This window comes from Cydia strobilella, chromosome 15 (assembly GCF_947568885.1).
Source record: "Cydia strobilella chromosome 15, ilCydStro3.1, whole genome shotgun sequence".
Lineage (NCBI taxonomy): Eukaryota > Metazoa > Arthropoda > Insecta > Lepidoptera > Tortricidae > Cydia > Cydia strobilella.
Genome location: NC_086055.1, coordinates 13,843,550 through 13,865,636, shown reverse-complemented (window position 1 = coordinate 13,865,636; position 22,087 = coordinate 13,843,550). Strand labels below are relative to the sequence as shown.

The window sequence follows — 22,087 nt, the reverse complement described above, 5'->3', positions numbered from 1 at the left end:
TCGGCCTTCGGCCCGCCGTTTCGCTCGTCTAAGACATTTTCACTGTTGGGTCGTGTTTAAGCTCCAACTTCCCCCTCTCGTGTGACGCTTCGGGCCTTCGGCCCTACGCGGAGCTCGGCCTTCGGCCCTACGCGGAGCTCGGCCTTCGGCCTTCGCGAGCCTTGACGCTCCGCCGTCGGGCCTTCGGCCCGCCGGCTTCGCTTATTAAGACACTTGAGGAGGGTTGGTTCTGCTTTGGGCGGTAAGCGGGAAGTTGGAGCTTAAACACGACCCAATAGTAAAAATGTCTTGACAAGCTCACGTCGGGCCTACGGCCTTCGGCCTTCGGCCCGCCGTTTCGCTTGTCTAAGACATTTTCACTATTGGGTCGTGTTTAAGCTCCAACTTCCCCCTCTCGTGTGACGCTTCGGGCCTTCGGCCCTACGCGGAGCTCGGCCTTCGGCCTTCGCTAGCCTCGACGCTTCGCCGTCGGGCCTTCGGCCCGCCGGCTTCGCTTATTAAGACACTTGGGGAGGGTTGGTTCTGCTGTGGGCGGTAAGCGGGAAGTTGGAGCTTAAACACGACCCAATAGTAAAAATGTCTTGACAAGCTCACGTCGGGCCTACGGCCTTCGGCCTTCGGCCCGCCGTTTCGCTCGTCTAAGACATTTTCACTATTGGGTTGTGTTTAAGCTCCAACTTCCCCCTCTCGTGTGACGCTTCGGGCCTTCGGCCCTACGCGGAGCTCGGCCTTCGGCCTTCGCTAGCCTCGACGCTTCGCCGTCGGGCCTTCGGCCCGCCGGCTTCGCTTGTCAACACAGTTGACTTGGTAGAACGCTTGGGAGCACTGCATTCACGCAGCTCGGCCTTCGGCCTCGCTTTAAATTACTTGGGGTTGGCACGCTTGGGAGTCAGGGTGAAGGCTCCGGGCCTTCGGCCCTCCGCCGGGGTCGGCCTTCGGCCTCCCGGCCCGAAGCTCGCCCTTCGGGCTCGCTTAACACACTTTTTGTATAGGATTTTGCTTTGTTCGTCCTTAACGCAGCTCGGCCTTCGGCCTCGCCCAAAATTACTGGGGGTTGGGGGTGCCTGGCCATTCGGGGTGAAGCTCCGGGCCTGACGGCCCGTCGCGGGGTCGGCCTTCGGCCTCCCGGCCTGAAGCTCGCCCTTCGGGCTCGCTTGACCTACTCGAAAATTTGACTTTGCCCCTGTCCGCCGCCATTTTGGATTTTTCCAAAAAATTTTTTCGACATACTAATCTCGGGCCCCGAGGCTCGCCGCATGCCAAATCTCAGCGCGCTCGGACCAACTTGAAAAAAAAAAAAAAAAAAGTCGGCCATTTTGAAATTTTTTAAATGCAGTCGTACTTCTCTCGGGACCCTCTATGACATTTGGTCGAGCACCCCCCACCTATCTAGCACCGTTTAAAAGTTCCCATACAAAAAAAAAGTGGCCATTTTTTCCGCCATTTTGAATTTTTTTGAAATTTTTTTTTTCCATACCAATCTAGGGGACCCCGAGATTCCGTGACCGAAATTTCAGCGCGCTAGGACCATTTTGAAAATTGTCCGCCATTTTGAATCCGCCATTTTGAAAAAAAAATGGCGGCTTCAGAAACTGCCCAGGGTCCTCTATGACATTTGGTCGAGCACCCCCCCACTAAGTCTTACCGTTTCGGCGTGCTCTTATGCGGAATCCTCGTCTTCCACTTGTCCAAAAAATCCATATTTTTCTGGACCTACAAATTCCGCCCTTTATACAAAACAATTTTTGGTTTTCTCTTAACCCTTGTACTTTCCAAATAAAAGGCGTATATTAGAAATGAGTGGTTTTGTAGCTATATATAATATTAACTAGTTTTTTGCGCGGTGCGCGGGGCCCGAGGGCCCCGCGGTCATCGTGTTGTTGTTGTTTGTGCTGTTGTTGTTGTTGTTGTTGTTGTTGGTGTTGTTGTTTTGGTGCTGTTGTTTTGGTGCTGTTGTTGATGTTGGTGCAGTTGTTTTTGGTGCAGTTGTTTTTGGTACAGTTGTTTTTGGTGCTGTTGTTGATGTGTTGTTGTTGTTGGTGCTGTTGTTGATGTGTTGTTGTTGTTGCTGCTGTTGTTGGTGCAGTAGTTTTGTTTTCCAATGGAAAAAGTAATAAAGTTGTACTTTTGGTAGAAAGAAAAGATCCGCATGCGAGCACTTCATACCCGCAGCTCGGCCTTCGGCCTCGCGTGCTTGGGAAATCGTAAGGGACGCTTCGGGCCTTCGGCCCTACGCGGAGCTCGGCCTCCGGCCTTCGCTGGGTTTCGAAGCTCAGCGTCGGGCCTTCGGCCCGCCGCTTCGCTTATTAAAACACTTGGAGAGTTGGTTTTTCTCTGGGCGGTAAGCGGGAAGTTGGAGCTTAAACACGACCCAATAGTAAAAATGTCTTGACAAGCTCACGTCGGGCCTACGGCCTTCGGCCTTCGGCCCGCCGTTTCGCTCGTCTAAGACATTTTCACTATTGGGTCGTGTTTAAGCTCCAACTTCCCTCTCTCGTGTGACGCTTCGGGCCTTCGGCCCTACGCGGAGCTCGGCCTTCGGCCTTCGCGAGCCTTGACGCTCCGCCGTCGGGCCTTCGGCCCGCCGGCTTCGCTTATTAAGACACTTGAGGAGGGTTGGTTCTGCTTTGGGCGGTAAGCGGGAAGTTGGAGCTTAAACACGACCCAATAGTAAAAATGTCTTGACAAGCTCACGTCGGGCCTACGGCCTTCGGCCTTCGGCCCGCCGTTTCGCTCGTCTGAGACATTTTCACTATTGGGTCGTGTTTAAGCTCCAACTTCCCCCTCTCGTGTGACGCTTCGGGCCTTCGGCCCTACGCGGAGCTCGGCCTTCGGCCTTCGCTAGCCTCGACGCTTCGCCGTCGGGCCTTCGGCCCGCCGGCTTCGCTTATTAAGACACTTGGGGAGGGTTGGTTCTGCTTTGGGCGGTAAGCGGGAAGTTGGAGCTTAAACACGACCCAATAGTAAAAATGTCTCGACAAGCTCACGTCGGGCCTACGGCCTTCGGCCTTCGGCCCGCCGTTTCGCTCGTCTAAGACATTTTCACTATTGGGTCGTGTTTAAGCTCCAACTTCCCCCTCTCGTGTGACGCTTCGGGCCTTCGGCCCTACGCGGAGCTCGGCCTTCGGCCTTCGCAGGCCTTGACGCTTTGCCGTCGGGCCTTCGGCCCGCCGGCTTCGCTTATCGAGACAGTTGACTTGGTAGAACGCTTGGGAGCGCTGCATTCACGCAGCTCGGCCTTCGGCCTCGCTTTAAATTACTTGGGGTTGGCACGCTTGGGAGTCGGGGTGAAGGCTCCGGGCCTTCGGCCCTCCGCCGGGGTCGGCCTTCGGCCTCCCGGCCCGAAGCTCGCCCTTCGGGCTCGCTTAACACACTTTTTGTATAGGATTTTGCTTTGTTCGTCCTTAACGCAGCTCGGCCTTCGGCCTCGCCCAAAATTACTGGGGTTTGGGCACGCCTGGCCATTCGGGGTGAAGCTCCGGGCCTGACGGCCCGTCGCGGGGTCGGCCTTCGGCCTCCCGGCCTGCAGCTCGCCCTTCGGGCTCGCTTGACCTACTCGAAAATTTGACTTTGCCTCTGTCCGCCGCCATTTTGGATTTTTCCAAAAAATTTTTTCGACATACTAATCTCGGGCCCCGAGGCTCGCCGCATGCCAAATCTCAGCGCGCTCGGACCAACTTGAAAAAAAAAAAAAAAAAAAGTCGGCCATTTTGAAAAATTTTAAATGCAGTCGTACTTCTCTCGGGGCCCTCTATGACATTTGGTCGAGCACCCCCCACCTATCTACCACCGTTTAAAAGTTACCATACAAAAAAAAAGTGGCCATTTTTTCCGCCATTTTGAATTTTTTCCAAATTTTTTTTTTCCATACCAATCTAGGGGACCCCGAGATTCCGTGACCGAAATTTCAGCGCGCTAGGACCATTTTGAAAATTGGCCGCCATTTTGAATCCGCCATTTTGAAAAAAAAATGGTGGCTTCAAAAACTGCCCAGGGTCCTCTATGACATTTGGTCGAGCACCCCCCCACTAAGTCTCACCGTTTGGCCGGGCCGTCCGACATTTTTTGACCCAGGAGCCGGAGCCAAAAATCCATATTTTTCTGGACCTACATTTTCCGAGCTCTATACAACAGTTTTTTTTTTTTTGGTCCAACCCTTCTACTTTCCAAATAAAAGGCGTATATTAGAAATGAGTCGTAATGTAGCTATATATAATATTAACTAGTTTTTTGCGCGGTGCGCGGGGCCCGAGGGCCCCGCGGTCATCGTGTTGTTGTTGTTGTTCTGTTGTTGGTCTTGTTGTTGGTGTTGTTGTTTTGGTGCTGTTGTTTTGGTGCTGTTGTTGATGTTGGTGCAGTTGTTTTTGGTGCTGTTGTTTTTGGTGCTGTAGTTGTTGAGGTGTTGTTGTTGGTGCTGTTGTTGTTGTGTTGTTGTTGTTGTTGTTGTTGTTGGTGCAGTAGTTTTGTTTTCCAATGGAAAAAGCAATAAAGTTGTACTTTTGGTAGAAAGAAAAGATCCGCATGCGAGCACTTCATACCCGCAGCTCGGCCTTCGGCCTCGCGTGCTTGGGAAATCGTAAGGGACGCTTCGGGCCTTCGGCCCTACGCGGAGCTCGGCCTTCGGCCTTCGCTGGGTTTCGAAGCTCAGCGTCGGGCCTTCGGCCCGCCGCTTCGCTTATTAAAACACTTGGAGGGTTGGTTCTGCTTTGGGCGGTAAGCGGGAAGTTGGAGCTTAAACACGACCCAATAGTAAAAATGTCTTGACAAGCTCACGTCGGGCCTACGGCCTTCGGCCTTCGGCCCGCCGTTTCGCTGGTCTAAGACATTTTCACTATTGGGTCGTGTTTAAGCTCCAACTTCCCCCTCTCGTGTGACGCTTCGGGCCTTCGGCCCTACGCGGAGCTCGGCCTTCGGCCTTCGCTAGCCTCGACGCTTCGCCGTCGGGCCTTCGGCCCGCCGGCTTCGCTTATTAAGACACTTGGGGAGGGTTGGTTCTGCTGTGGGCGGTAAGCGGGAAGTTGGAGCTTAAACACGACCCAATAGTAAAAATGTCTTGACAAGCTCACGTCGGGCCTACGGCCTTCGGCCTTCGGCCCGCCGTTTCGCTCGTCTAAGACATTTTCACTATTGGGTCGTGTTTAAGCTCCAACTTCCCCCTCTCGTGTGACGCTTCGGGCCTTCGGCCCTACGCGGAGCTCGGCCTTCGGCCTTCGCTAGCCTCGACGCTTCGCCGTCTGGCCTTCGGCCCGCCGGCTTCGCTTGTCAACACAGTTGACTTGGTAGAACGCTTGGGAGCACTGCATTCACGCAGCTCGGCCTTCGGCCTCGCTTTAAATTACTTGGGGTTGGCACGCTTGGGAGTCAGGGTGAAGGCTCCGGGCCTTCGGCCCTCCGCCGGGGTCGGCCTTCGGCCTCCCGGCCCGAAGCTCGCCCTTCGGGCTCGCTTAACACACTTTTTGTATAGGATTTTGCTTTGTTCGTCCTTAACGCAGCTCGGCCTTCGGCCTCGCCCAAAATTACTGGGGGTTGGGGGTGCCTGGCCATTCGGGGTGAAGCTCCGGGCCTGACGGCCCGTCGCGGGGTCGGCCTTCGGCCTCCCGGCCTGAAGCTCGCCCTTCGGGCTCGCTTGACCTACTCGAAAATTTGACTTTGCCCCTGTCCGCCGCCATTTTGGATTTTTCCAAAAAATTTTTTCGACATACTAATCTCGGGCCCCGAGGCTCGCCGCATGCCAAATCTCAGCGCGCTCGGACCAACTTGAAAAAAAAAAAAAAAAAAAGTCGGCCATTTTGAAAATTTTTAAATGCAGTCGTACTTCTCTCGGGGCCCTCTATGACATTTGGTCGAGCACCCCCCACCTATCTAGCACCGTTTAAAAGTTCCCATACAAAAAAAAAGTGGCCATTTTTTCCGCCATTTTGAATTTTTTCCAAATTTTTTTTTTCCATACCAATCTAGGGGACCCCGAGATTCCGTGACCGAAATTTCAGCGCGCTAGGACCATTTTGAAAATCGGCCGCCATTTTGAATCCGCCATTTTGAAAAAAAAATGGTGGCTTCAAAAACTGCCCAGGGTCCTCTATGACATTTGGTCGAGCACCCCCCCACTATGTCTTACCGTTTAGCCGGGCCGTCCAACATTTTTGTCGTCTTCCACTTGTCCAAGAAATCCATATTTTTCTGGACCTACATTTTTTGAACCCTATACAATACTTTTTTTTTTTTCGGTGTAACCCTTTTAGTTTCCAAATAAAAGGCGTATATTAGAAATCAGTGGGGATGTAGCTATATATATTATTAATAAAATAAAATAATAATAATATCTCCTAAACCGTGCGTGGTGGCGCAAAAATAATTTAAAAAAACCCCTTTAAGAAACCTTACGGGTTTAAGGATCCCTTAATTAATACTTAAAAAAAAAAACAAAAAAAACCAGGAAAAAAAACTTTATAGAGCTGTATCTCCTAAACCGTGCGTGGTACCGCAAAAACAATAAAATTTTCGTTCCCCTTTATGCAACCCATAATTTATATATAAAAAAACGCAAAATTTAAAAAAAAATCTTTATAGGGCTGTATCTCCTAAACCATGCATCGTAGCGCAAAAATAATAAAATTTTGGTTCCCCTTTATGCAACCCATAATTTATATTTAAAAAAAAACGCAAAATTTAAAAAAAAATCATTATAGGGCTGTATTTCTTAAACCATGCGTCGTAGCGCAAAAAAAAACCCTTTAAGAAACCCGTAATTAATACTTAAAAAAAAAACAAAAAAAAAACAGAAAAAAAAACTGTATAGAGCTGTATCTCCTAAACCGTGCGTGGTACCGCAAAAACAATAAAATTTTCGTTCCCCTTTATGCAACCCATAATTTATATTTAAAAAAACGCAAAATTTAAAAAAAAAATCTTTATAGGGCTGTATCTCCTAAACCATGTGTCGTAGCGCAAAAATAATAAAATTTTCGTTCCCCTTTATGAAACCCCAAAGTAATATACAAAAAACACAATGTAAAAAAGAAAAAAAGAAAAAAAACAATAAAAAAATCTTTATAGGGCTGTATCTCCTAAACCATGCGTCGTAGCGCAAAAATAATAAAATTTTCGTTCCCCTTTATGCAACCCATAATTTAAATTAAAAAAAAAACGCAAAATTAAAAAAAAAAAAAACATTATAGGGCTGTATCTCTTAAACCATGCGTCGTAGCGCAAAAATAATTTAAAAAACCCCTTTAAGAAACCCGTAATTAATACTTAAAAAAAAAACCAAAAAAAAACCAGGAAAAAAAACTTTATAAAGCTGTATCTCCTAAACCGTGCGTGGTACCGCAAAAACAATAAAATTTTCGTTCCCCTTCATGCAACCCATAATTTATATTAAAAAAAACGCAAAATTTAAAAAAAAATCTTTACAGGGCTGTATCTCCTAAACCATGCGTCGTAGCGCAAAAATAATAAAATTTTCGTTCCCCTTTATGAAGCCCCAAAATAATATACAAAAACACAAGAAAAAGAAAGAAAAAAATAATAACAAAAAAACTTTATAGGGCTGTATCTCCTAAACCGTGCATTGTAGCGCAAAAATAATCAATATCCGTTCCCCTTTAAGAAGCCCCTAATTAAGATTTAAAAACGCAAAAAAGAAAAAGAGAAAAAAATCATTTTAGGGCTGTATCTCCTAAACCGTGCGTCGTAGCGCAAAAATAATAAAATTTTCGTTCCCTTTTATGAAACCCCAAAGTAATAACAAAAAACGCAATGACAAAAAAAAGAAAAAAAACAAAAAAAACTTTAGGGATGTATCTCCTAAACCGTACATGGTAGCGAAAAATAATCAAATTTTCGTTCCCCTTAAGAAGCCCTTAATTAAGATTTAAAAACGTAAAAAAGAAAAAGAAAAAAATCTATATAGGGCTGTATCTCCTAAACCGTGCGTCGTAGCGCAAAAATAATCATCTTTTCGGTCCCCTTTATGTAACCATTAATTTATACAAAAAAAAAAACGCAAAATAAAATAAAAAAAAATTATAGGGCTTGATCTCCTAAACCATGCGTCGTAGCGCAAAAATAATTAAATTTTCGTTCCCCTTTATGAAACCCCAAAGTAATATACAAAAAACACAATGTAAAAAAGAAAAAAAGAAATAAACAATAAAAAAAACTATAGGGCTGTATCTCCTAAACCGTGCGTCGTAGCGCAAAAATAATCAAATTTTCTTTCCTCTTTATTCAACCCTTAATTTATATTTAAAAAAAAAAACGCTTTCACTAAACTGCTGTAACTCGGAAACTTAGAATCCACAAAGGGGACTTTACTAAATTATGACACATATTAAAGCCTGACCAGTAATATATGATCATTGTCAAGAGGGCGCTGTTCATTCTCATGTATAGGGTGACAGTTCAGTATAGTATGAAAAAATATTGTATTTAATGAACATCATCATCAATGTAATTAATGTTGCTTGCCACGCTTAAACATAACAAAAATCACAATAAATTGCGTCTTAAAATAAACTTAAAAAGTCTACTAAAAATCGAAACAAAAGTAATTTTTAAGTCGCTGATGTGACATTCTCAATCAAAAGGTAGGTACCACTTTGTCGTTTACCATAAAGACGAAATTTGATTATATCTTTATACAAATAACCTGTCAGAGAAAGTGGTACCTTTTGTTTAGGAACGTCACAAATGTTGGTCAGTATGAGGAGTGCAGCCTACAGTTTATTTTTAATTATATTTATATACCTACTACGGTAAGATTGATAAGACAATGTAATTATGCCTCCGAATGAAATAAATACACTGTATCGCAAAACTAAGTGGCGAGACAGCTCATAATGCCATCTCTTGGTTGGTCTTAACAAGGGTAAAGGAGATAGTATTAAGATCTCAGTCGCCAGCTGATATTGCGGCAAGTATAATAAGCACCCCACCCGCGTAGGTACCCTTCCCCGCGCACGCCCTTCTTGCTCAATTGAGTTTTATTTTGCCAGATAGTAAAAAAACCGTGGATCAAAATGACCCAAATTATGAATGATGTCTCAATGTGGTATGATAATATTGTAGACGTAAACTTAATAATATGATTTTTTTTTGTAGCAGATACAGGGTGTTAATTAGAAAAAAATTTTTTTTAAATAAAAGCGGTGGATGAATTTGACACAGATTTGTTTGAATAACATATAACAATGTTCTGTAAAGTACAACACTTCACTTACCGACTCTAATATTTTTTTAGGCGTTTTAGGATCAATATTAGGTATTTATTAAATGCCATTATACCCGTGGATGAAAATGACACAAAATGCGTGTGTACGTCGGAAGCCACTTTGCCTTTACAGGGAAACAAAGAATTTCGTCTCTAATATTTTTTTTACAGAATGCTGATTGAAAAAAGAAATACCTAAATTTCTACCTAAGCAAATACCTAGGATGACACAAAATATTATTTTTAGGTTTAGTATATGGTCTGGAAACTATATATAAAAAATAAGCAACATTAATATTCTTATAACCTCAGAAGTTATTGGTACAGGTCTATCTTGAGAAATCTTGTAAGCAAGTGCGATGATTAAATAGATTTGTTTGTCGATTTACTTTATGGATTTTTTACAAAATAGCGGATCCATACATTTATTCAGTCTACAGCTAACGGTGCCACTAGTAGCAATTAATTGAGCATTAGTGGGTCTCCTTTTCAGTTTGGGCAAAACTGCTTTCGTATGTCCGGATGTTCTCCGCTAAAGGTCGCAATTCTCAGCCGATTCTCGTGAAATTTAGTGAGCTGTACCCTTACAACGAGTTACTGACAGTGTCAATATTGACATATTACGCTAACGTCTACGTAACTTACTTTCTATGCATCTCGCTCGTACTGACATATTAGTGGGAGCGAGATGTATAGAGAGTATATTACGTAGATGTTAACGTATATGTCAGTGTTGACAGTGTCAGTTATTGGAAATTATTCAAAATGGCGGAACCATACATTCATTCAGTTTTAAATTATGCTCACGAGGTATACAGCTCACAGAGCCACTAGTTAACAGTAATTTATAACTATACTTACTATGCCCATTTTAAATAATCGCAGCATAGTTAGGTACAGCACGGTGGTATGAAGCTGTTACTCTGGTTTGTTTATTTACTCCAGTACCCGCATGCCTATATTAAAACGAATCAGTTTTTACCGCCTCATTACTTGTCGTGTCTCGATACGAAACTGCCGATATGAGGTGAGTTTATGATTTATACTTGATCGCTTTGAAGAGGATAATGATTTATGAGAATAATATATTTACATGTAAGGGCCAACATACACTAGCGTCTCCCTAGCGTCGTCTTCTAGTCAACTCTATGGCTGCTCCTCGACGCAACGTTGGCGCAATTGCGCAGCGACGCCATTTTCCATAGCGCTGACTAGACGCCGACGCTCAAAAGTCGCTAATGTGGCCAGTGTTGGCCGAACGTTCATTGCAATTTACCATTAAGCAGTACAAATTGAATCATAAACCGTAACGGACGGCACAGATTTATAAATAGTTACTACGGACGGTTACAGTTTACGGTTCAATTTGTACTGGTTAATGGTTAATTGCATTAACGTTTGGCCAACACTGAGTGTGGGTTGACCCTTAAACATACCAGTGTACAAGTACAAACAAACTGTATGCAATTGCAGTGTCAATATTATCGCTTCGTCAATTTGTATCATGGATAAATACGTAGGTAAGCTTAAAGTGCTCACTCCATAAATATCAGTTTCCTAACTTAATAAATAAATAATACGGGACATTCTTACACAGATTGACCAAGTCCCACAGTAAGCTCAAGAAGGCTTGTGTTGTGGGTACTCAGACAACGATATATATAATATGCAAATACATAAATACATAGAAAGCACCCAAGACTCAGTAACAAATATCTGTGCCCATCACACAAAAAAATGCCCTTACCGGGATTCGAACCCAGGACCATCGGCTTCACAGGCAGGGTCACTTACCCACTAGGCCAGACTATTCGTCAATTTATTGGGATGTATGATGGTAAAACGTATTATTAATAAGTAAAAAAAAAACATATATATTCAGGGGAATATGTGGCTTGGCCGTTTCGTTACTAAAAGAATTGTATTACAGAAAAGTAATGAACAGTGAATATATGTTTCACCTTGGCTCCCATGTAACGTAGCGAAACGGCCAAGCCACATATTTTGACTAAGGTGTGAAGCTAGGGCTTGTAGAGTTAGGGCGTGTAGAGTTAGAAGCTTGGCTTTTTGACAGTGCGAGCCATATGTGACGTTTTCAACCAAAAGGTACCACATTGTCGCTTGTTGATAAGGTTGATTTCTAATTAAAGCTATATGGAAATAGCGCCTTACTGACAAGCGACAATAAGTACTCTTTAGGTTGAAAATGGCATATATGGTTTTACAAGATTTACAGGATACTCTGGCACAGCGTCCTTGTCAGTAAAAAAGGCGGCAAATTTAAAAAAAATTAGGCGCGTAGAGTTGACTTCCAAATTAGAATTTCGCACCTTTCTCTAATGACAAGTTGGGTGTTTCAGTTTTATTTTATTTTCAGGTATCTACTGGGTGCATTGTTGCTGGCGTCTTCGGTGTTGTGTGATCGTAATGGTGAAGTGATTTAATGTATATTACGCATTATATTTAAAACAGAGGAAAAACGTACACAGAACATTTTACGACATTAACTAAAAGATAATACTTCTTACAATAAAAGTGCTATATTAGGACATCGATACAAAAACTTTTAAATTAAACAAATGGGAAAAGAATAATGAGGGGCCATTTCTTATGGAGGAGTGACCACGTAACAAATTACACGCAATAACAATATCATACAATCAAATTCGTGATGATTTCTTTTTTTGAAGTCAGTTGAAAAATGGACTCACTTCGTTTTCCCTGGGCGCTTAATAATAATAAAAAAAGCCTTTATTGATTCTCTAACGAGATTACAGTATGTTAAATGAATATACAACCTTATGTTTAAAGTTTGTTCGTAAAGACCCCTCTTTGTCATTGACATTTGTATTTTTGATTTTTAATGGTTTTTTATTTTTGACATTTGTATATATAACTATATTGTGTGTTGTGTATTTTTAATTTTATTTGTATTGTAATTTTTGACATGTGTTTTTGACATTAAAGATTGATTGATTGATTGGGTGAAGGCTTCCAGTTTTCACCAAGTTTTTCTATACTTGGCCTTCTGTGGCCAATCTTTGCCAGCTGTTACTAGTACTGCAGTAGCCACTATTTCATCGGTCTACCTTTCTTTGGGCTTCCCGTGTTTCGGTCCCTTCATAACATTTACTATAAACACAAAAATATTTTTTACATAACCACATTAAAATTATCGATTATATTTCAGATGTAGAAAACTCGAAATTAGGTAGAAAATATAAGTTGGTGTACAATGCAGCGACATGGCAGGACGCTAAGCACACTTGTTTGAGCAACGGCGGCAAGCTTGCGGTTCCTAAATCCCAGGTAGCAATGTGCAAATTAGCTGAACATTATCAAAATTTTCATTAGAAAATTCTCATACAAGTTTCCACTTAGAAAATTCCCGGTCAGATTAGGGATTATATACCTATATGTTCACGAGCAAGCTACACACAACAACTGAAAGCGAAAGCAAATGTCGTGTCTTACAGGGACCTAAAGAACCTTGCCGAGGAACGAGAAAACTGGCGCATACTCCACCGACAAGCCATCATGCTCTTAAATTATGATGATGATGATGTTCTTAACTGTTGATGACTGTTTCATTTAACATTTACGTCACTCATTCACCAATGAAATTTTACAGTACCTACCTGAGTATAAAATACAACTCAATTTCAGGATGAATTCAACGTGATCCAAGGTCAGATCCGGAAGATGTATTATCCCAGCATAATCGGTTGGACTGGCAGCAGACTGCTGACGTGGGTCGGCATCAGTAGCGTCGAGGAGCCAACGTGGAGGAATGTGGACGGTGAGTGTAGGCAGGGGTCACCAATGAGTTTCTTCAAGGTTCCGGTTTTTAAAATAAAATGACAATCGCGATCCGTGTCTACTTGAGTTTCTTAAATAAGCAAATATAATGTACGTCATAAAATAGGTCCGCCATTTGTTGACCCCTCGTTCAGGGCGTCCGCTATTGTGGGTGGGTGCTTGGAACTCGCGCGCACACGCGGGTGCCATTGTTGGTAAAATCCGTCGCACCCGTCCGCACTCGCGTCGCGTCGCGAAGGTTGCTCATACTCGTACTCATACTATATGCAACCGCGCCAGCTAGCGGACGCCCAAGGACAGTAATGCAGCTGCAGTTGATATCCTAATGTCACCTTTAGTGGTATAGATGTCGCAGGCATTTTGTAAGAATCCGCCGTTTACAATTTGCCTGCGACATAGACATTCGCTTTGTTTACTAACCGGTCGAACTTTGGCTCAACTACGATTATAGGTATACATTATTTGCTCTAACCGATATAATGTCGATAAATTGAATGACATTAAAAGGTGACATTCGGTTTTCGACCGTTAAGGTGACATACAGATGACGTTTGCAGCAAAAATTGTGTAACTGCCGGCTGCTGCGATTAGGGCATTCAATACGTGACTCATTTTTGCAAGGTAATTGATAGTGGCATCGCTATCGCTATATCAATCAAGACTGCAGCAGTAATGTTCCAATAGTAACGCTACTGCAGTCACCATCCGTATGCAACCTTTATAAGATTGTTGAGTCATTATAGTGAAATTACTAGAGATGCCAAGAATAGTGGTTTTGGCCGAATACCGAATATTCACCCCCCCCCCCCCCCACCCCCCTCCTCTCAGACGAAGTGCCGAATATTCGGCGAACGATTATTCGGCATAACATGCGCACATTTTGAGTCACAGAACAGGTTTAGGTAGGAGCAACAGATATTCGGTATTCGGCCGAATTGTAGGCAACATTCGGCCGAATACCGAATAGTTGCCGAATATTCGTGGCATCTCTAGAAATTACGATTTTAATGCCCTTTTGAAATGTTTTCAGAGTTAAGATATTTTTTTGTTAAAGTAAATGATACGTATTAACTTTTCACCACTCTTTTATTTGTACTTGGTTAGAATTTCATAATCGTAATTTTATTATCATTTGCAGGTGAGGACATAGAAAATACTGGTTTTTCGACGTGGGCTATAGGGAACGGCGAGAAAAGTAGGTAAGTGAGAACAGTATTGTTTTTAAATATGTTTTTTATTTTATAACTAATATTATTATTTAATCCAATCAACTGTTCTGTTCGGCCCTATAGCTGACGGTAGAAAATATCCTTTGGTGTGCGCTATTTGTACATAATAAATAGTATTTTGTGTTTAATAGAATTAAAATGGTTACAAAATTAGCATTATTCTTTATTTACTCAAATTATTCATATGGCTACTTAGATTACTATTTATGAAATATTTTTTACCATATATCTTGCGTGAAAAAATATTGTGGCTTAAAAACTCAAATTTCAAAGACACCCGAATTTCAAAGCCTCATTTCAAAGTATCGTATGCGTTATTACATTTGTCTGTGTATTCCCCGCTTGGCACAGATGGGAATAGGCTCTTCATATAAACCATTCCCATTTTGTCCCCGCCTCATGTATGGCGGCGGTCACATGGGGCGGGGACAATGGGATAATTTTTTTTTTTTTTTTTTTTTATGAAATAGGAGGCAAACGAGCAGACGGATCACCTGATGGTAAGCGATTATCGCCGCCCATGGACACCCGCAACACCAGAGGGGTTGTAAGTGCGTTGCCGGCCTTTAAGATGGGAGTACGCTCTTTTCTTGAAGGTTTGAAGGTCATATCGGTCCGGAAATACCGCAGGCGACAGTTCATTCCACAGTTTAGCTGTGCGAGGCAGGAAGTACAATAATACACCCATTTGTCGATCTAAAGGTTGAACACGCCAAAAATGCACACAGTTTTGCATTTTTTTTTTTCATGGATGGTATATTTTTTTTTTGTATACTTAAATTCTAATAGCTGTAACATGAGGAATTAATGGTACCATAATAGTAGATCATTCTCGTTTTCGTGATAACGAGTAACAAGCTTTAAACATTGACATAGCGATATCACTTTGCACGAATTGTCTTGTAAATTCAGATTAGGCTAAAGAAAGGTGTTGAAATTTTAATTGATGAGTTTTTTGTTTTTTAAAATGTTGTGGAGACGGTTAATGAATAGAAAGAAAACCAGAGAGCAGAAAAGTACAAGAATTAAATGACAAAACAATGGAAACTTAGAACATACAGCGTTCTTATATGAACATCGAAATATTTCTTATGTTATGTTATGTAGCAAAAAAGATACAAATATCGCAATTTTATGCACGAAAACTGAAATTATGTTAGATTAAGAGCTTGTAAAGGGCTTGCCTGTATATATGCCTGTATATTACGGTTATAATCAGGGCTCATACCTTTAATACCGGTGATGTCAAATCACACAGTCATAAGATGATTTCGAATAGTGTTTTCGTAAACAATTACCACTTTTCAACCTCTTTAATTAAAATATATCGCCACTAGAAATAAGCAGTAGGTATAGTCGTTCGATTTGTAACTGGCCCCGAACGGCTAATCCTTTATACATAACGTCTTTCACTTACATTTTCATTCAGATCAACAATAAATTGACGTTGTGATTGTTTAGTTGTTATATTTCCACAATTATGTGTATTATTTGTTTTTACTACCGTATTAAAAGTCGCTGTAAAATGTCATGTTTACAAGTTTCCGGTAACTTTCGCCTACGGTATCTTTTTTTATCCGGTAAGTTTCATAAAACTTATTTTATTTACCACATCGTCCTGTATGAAAAACGACATATTTTTTACGTCATTCGCAAACAGTTCGAGCCGTGCTTCGTATAAATCATAAAATATTTGTGCTAAGATATTGATTGGGTGGCGCTATGTTACAGCAACCCTAAAGAGCCTCATTGTGCTGTGATGGACGCCGCCAGCCCTGGCCTACGAAGCTTCTGGTGCCACTACAAACAACCCTTCGTATGCGAGTTTCATCGCAACCCTTAATGTATATGGAGCCAAATACTATACAAGTATACAAACACTGCATTATGCTATGATTGTCGCCGCCAACGCTAGCCTACGAAGCTACTGGTGCCACTACAAACAACCCTTCGTATGCGAGTTTCATCGCAACCCTTAATGTATATGGAGCCAAATACTATACAAGTATACAAACACTGCATTATGCTATGATTGTCGCCGCCAACGCTAGCCTACGAAGCTACTGGTGCCACTACAAACAACCCTTCGTATGCGAGTTTCATCGCAACCCTTAATGTATATGGAGCCAAATACTATACAAGTATACAAACACTGCATTATGCTATGATGGACGCCGCCAACGCTAGCCTACGAAGCTACTGGTGCCACTACAAACAACCCTTCGTATGCGAGTTTCATCGCAACCCTTAATGTATATGGAGCCAAATACTATACAAGTATACAAACACTGCATTATGCTATGATGGACGCCGCCAACGCTAGCCTACGAAGCTACTGGTGAAACTACAAACAACCCTTCGTATGCGAGTTTCATCACAACCCTTAATGTATATGGAGCCAAATACTATACAAGTATACAAACACTGCATTATGCTATGATGGACGCCGCCAACGCTAGCCTACGAAGCTACTGGTGCCACTACAAACAACCCTTCGTATGCGAGTTTCATCACAACCCTTAATGTATATGGAGCCAATTAATATACAAGTAAACAAACACTGCATTATGCTATGATGGACGCCGCCAACGCTAGCCTACGAAGCTACTGGTTCCACTACAAACAACCCTTCGTATGCGAGTTTCATCACAACCCTTAATGTATATGGAGCCAATTAATATACAAGTAAACAAACACTGCATTATGCTATGATGGACGCCGCCAACGCTAGCCTACGAAGCTACTGGTGAAACTACAAACAACCCTTCGTATGCGAGTTTCATCACAACCCTTAATGTATATGGAGCCAAATACTATACAAGTATACAAACACTGCATTATGCTATGATGGACGCCGCCAACGCTAGCCTACGAAGCTACTGGTTCCACTACAAACAACCCTTCGTATGCGAGTTTCATGACAAAATTTCCAGGAATCTCAATTGTAAACAGAGATACGTAAATATATATGCTTTTACCTTACCAATTCTAAAATAAATATTCGGTTTCCTTATACGTCGGAAAAACGAGCAAATAACGTGTGTTCTTGGTATTGTCTTCATTTCCTTCTCTGTAGCATTTGTCTTTTGATGGTTATTATTATTAAATATAGATACAATACAAGCACAACCAGCAAGTGCAAATATGTGGGGGCAAACCCCTTCTCCTAGCTTATTTGTCTACTTATTTCGAGCTCGCCGTATGCGTAATAGACTACAATAAAGATTGTAATCTACATATGTATTACTTATAAGAAACTTGTGATATTAGTTTACATTCTTATAGCAATATTTGACTCCTATTTATATTATGTGAACGTTAGGTAAAGGTGAATAAAATTATGATAGCTCTTTTTAACAATTTATTGAATAGTAATAAAATAAACACATGGATATAACAAAAACGAATCTGAAACTAAACTAAAACCTGTTGCGTGCGTGCGTCATGCTGGTTTATAATAGAGGTAATTTATTTTGATGCTTGTTGAGTGAAAAATAAAAAAACCGGCCAAGTACGAGTCGGACTCACACACGAAGGGTTCCGTACCATTAACTATAAAAACGGTCACCCATCCAAGTACTGACCCCGCCCGACGTTGCTTAACTTCGGTCAAAAATCACGTTTGTTGTATAGGAACCCCACTTAAATCTCTATTTTATTCTGTTTTTAGTATTTGTTGTTATAGCGGCAACCGAAATACATCATCTGTGAAAATTACAGCTGTCTACCTATCACAGATCACGAGATACAGCCTGGTGACAGACAGAGAGACGGACAGACGGACGGACAGACGGACAGCGGAGTCTTAGTAATAGGGTCCCGTTTTTACGCTTTGGGTACGGAACCCTAAAAATTATATTTCAACGAAATATTTTATTTATTAAAAAATACACAAATCCCTCCGTTTTACATGATTATGATAAATTAAGTCATTTCTAAGAACTCTTTGTGCCGAAGACAATTTAAAAGCCAAACATCTTATGTAAACCTCGTCGGCTAGGTACATTAATTTAAAAACTCTTTGGTAAAGCAACTCATTCATTCCCTGAGGTAGTTTCGTGTAAAATCCTGCACAAAAATGCCGAGGTTTCCAAGGGTAAAGCATTCCAACTTTGATATTAATAAAACACTGTCAACTTTGAGCGTTGTAAGTTTTTCAATTTCTCATTTTTCTCAACATCGTGGCGAGGACGATTCGAACATACAAATGTCAATTTGAACGCATTTTGACAATTTTATGGGCGCAAACGAGAGGAGCTGCGAGTAACATTTCAATATAATATTTTATTACAAATATATAGGTAATTATTATCTAGTATCAATTAATCGAGATGACGTTTTTTTTAAATGAAATATCAATTGCAAACAGTGTGATTATTTGCCGCAATAGCGATTGTAACATGTGTGTAGATAAAACGATGGATGTACGAGTATAAAGCTGTACAGTCGAAGGAATAAATATCAATCTAGACCAATGGCTCAAAAATGAACACGACTTTATTGTCTAAGGTGTAAGAGCGTACGCATATTTTTGAAATTTTGATGGGAATGAATATATATTTATGCCCTTGACTGTACATAAATGGGCAATTTGTAGTTTTTGACGATCGTGATGTGAATTCTTATAATTTTGGCTTAGGCAAATTTGTACTGTAATTTATAACATGAAATAAAATAATCCAATATGTTCTAATCATTAAATCACTCGTTTATTTTAATGCCTTTCATTATGTAACAGTCATACAAACGACTACCTATACATCTCAACATCATCATCATCTCATCTCATCTTATAAAACAAAGTCCCCCGCCGCGTCTGTCTGTATGTCTGTCTGTCTGTATATTCGCGATAAACTCCAAAACTACTGAACGGATTTTCATTCGGTTTTCACCTATCAATTCAATTCAATTTTTTATTCATAAAATTTTACAATTACACATTACTACTATTACTATTACAATCTAAATACTTGCAATAGAGTGATTCTTATCTTAAGAAAGGTTTAGGTGTATAATTTGTTAAGGCTAACCAGTGCGAAGCCGGGGCGGGTCGCTAGTATAATTAGAAAAGCGGCAGAATTGTTATAAAATATTTTCCAACTTTGTAGGTCAACCGTGTGGTCCCCTTTAACCGCGCTGCATATTTCCCGCGGGTACCTCGGCAAACACTGCCCCGGGGCACGTGTTTTCTGTAATAATAGCCTTGCATAGACTACCCGTTATGGCTCCTCTACACGATGGGCTAGGGTGTAGATAGGGTAGTGGTGTCGGATGGCTTATGGCGCGGCGGGATGGCGATGGAATGGCCACGGTGTCGGTTTTTCGTCCGCACATCAAAGGTAGTGGGCCAGTCATGGTGCGTACGCATCTACAGTGTAGATTCTACACGTGGCCCATTCCATAGTGCGTGCTCTCAACCATCGCATGGCCATCTCGCTTGTCCAGCGCTGGGCCATCGTGTAGAGCAGCCATGATAATATTTATGTAAATTCGATTTCTTGAATGTAAACAATATATTCAAGAAATCGAATTTACATAAATATTACTAGTAGCTTTAGATTACAAACAGGTATTAAGCTTATATTCGGTTCAAACTGGAAACTATTCTACACCCGAAACTTTGGCATTAGCGAAGTAATAAATCAAACTCGACTACCTTAAACTATCATGATATGTAGCATTAGGTTTCGATATCTATTTGACACGCAGAAAGATATATGGCTGCGATACTGCTGGTATTATTAAGAACACTTAGTGTCAAATACTATCAAATACTATAGCAGTCAAAGTGGTCAAATAGTTCGGTACACCACTAAATATATGGTGTACCGAACTATTAATGTTTCTTTGGATTCTAATGACGTTTTTTTTAAACGATTGCAGCGCCATCTGCGCTAAAGATGACTCAAGCTAGAACGGTGTGGGTCCGGGCCGAGGCATCCGACCGGGTGATCGGTAATCATGTGATGCTTTCTATAGAAACCGGCCAAGTGCGAGTCTCACGTACCGAGGGTTCCGTACTTTTTAGTATTTGTTGTTATAGCGGCAACAGAAACACATCATCTAAAATGAAATTAAAAAAAATGAAATGAAATCATTTATTACAGACCACAGGTAGAAATAAAATTTCTGTAAAAAAAATTAACTGTCTAGGTCTAGCTATCACGGTTTATGAGATACAGCCTGGTGACAGACAGACAGACAGACGGACAGCGGAGTCTTAGTAATAGGGTCCCGTTTTTACCCTTTGGGTACGGAACCCTAAAAAAAGTGTCGGAGGACGCTTCGGCTCAGACCCGGACCAATTTTATACAATAAACTTTAAATAAATAAATTACATGACGATTTACGCAGTGATCATTAAGAGTGAGGTACTTTCGCAAATTACTCATACAAGTTACTTATAAATCTTATAATGGTAATGGCATTATTAAATATAGTGCAGAGAAACAGGGTAAAATTACATAATGTAGTAATGTAGAGGTATTAAATATCCCAGCTGTTGAGTGGGTAGCAATAAACTCACACCTGAACTTTTACGTAAACTCGTTATTAGTATACCTAATTATAATATATACTTCTTTAGGACCACACATATCCAAATCATAACATTTATACACAGTTGAGCAATTAAGCCAAACTGTCGTGGGACAGAATTTTGGCGAAACGTTCGTATTAACCCCGGCCGGTGTATGCTGTGTGTGTGAGCATATATTACGATATAATGGCCCACCGGGCAACAGTGACAATATGGCTGTCAGTAAAATAACTACTACGAGTAATACTATACAAATACATACATCGGGGTTTTCAGTGCGGGGATGATTTGAGTAAGAGTAGAGATAAACAGACAGGTTAGTCTGAGTAAACATCATATTATGCCTAATGAATAATAACGACCTCTCTGTGAATTTTATACACACTATGATACAATTTTATTTTCATCACATAAGCTTGTAAAGAAAGACCTTCTTTATCTTTCAAAAAACGGAAGAGAAAGTTGCAATTTATCCAGAAGTGGCAAAGTAATTAAACCAATATATAGGTAGGATAGGGTTGTTAGGTTGCTTCAGATGCCCGAAGGGCAAACTGTCCAGGAATAGGAGCCCCGCGTAGCTGGGCTCCGTCGTCTCAGGGAACGAGACAAAGATTTTCACGTTTCACGATATGCCTAGGAATTTTACGATCTGCCTGATCTTACAATCGACCGCCGCAGTCGACATACGGTAGGTAATCCACCTGTGAAGATACGGTTGCCGCAAACTGCAGTCTGCACGATATACGGCTGTTAAGGGGAGTGGCGACTATTATATTGAAATATTAATTTTTCTATTCGTCGACTGTAATAGTTGAATTAAGATTTCGTATACATAAAAGCAAAGATAGATATAACTCCGTAATAGATGGATACAGTCTAAGGAAAAAACGTGCCTCGAAAATCACGAAAATTTGATTCTCGATCAGATGCCGCCACTAGTTTTGGCCTACTCTCGTATAGAGGGCGTTGACTGTTTCGTTTGTTATTTATAATTTTAACGCATACCAGTGATGGGTCAAAATCATATAAAAATTATTAATGCAAATAAAAAAAAAATTATCCATATTTAAATACATTTTAACGTATTTTTATAAATCTTCATTTTTAGTTTTAAAGTATGTCGATAGATGGCAGTGAATTTACAGTGGTTACAAAATTTACTATGACAGTATCGCTCTATCTTATTATATCCTCATTGATAAAAGTAATTGGGTACTTTTAATGTATGGACTCCCAACAACTATAATATTCAATTTGGTAGTCTGTAGATATTTTGAGAATCTGTAGGAC

The 22,087-nt window shown here is 41.3% G+C and overlaps 1 protein-coding gene across 1 annotated transcript; it reads left to right on the top strand.

Annotated features, from left to right (window-relative positions):
- The first annotated feature begins 10,233 nt into the window (after nucleotides 1-10,233).
- LOC134747945 (lactose-binding lectin l-2-like) lies at nucleotides 10,234-16,109 on the top strand. Its single transcript, XM_063682622.1, has 6 exons — nucleotides 10,234-10,238; nucleotides 11,589-11,641; nucleotides 12,402-12,520; nucleotides 12,878-13,010; nucleotides 14,169-14,229; nucleotides 15,991-16,109. Exons 1-6 carry the CDS (start codon nucleotides 10,234-10,236, stop codon nucleotides 16,100-16,102), a joined length of 483 nt encoding a protein of 160 aa, XP_063538692.1. The 3' UTR covers nucleotides 16,103-16,109.
- The last annotated feature ends 5,978 nt before the right edge of the window (nucleotides 16,110-22,087 follow it).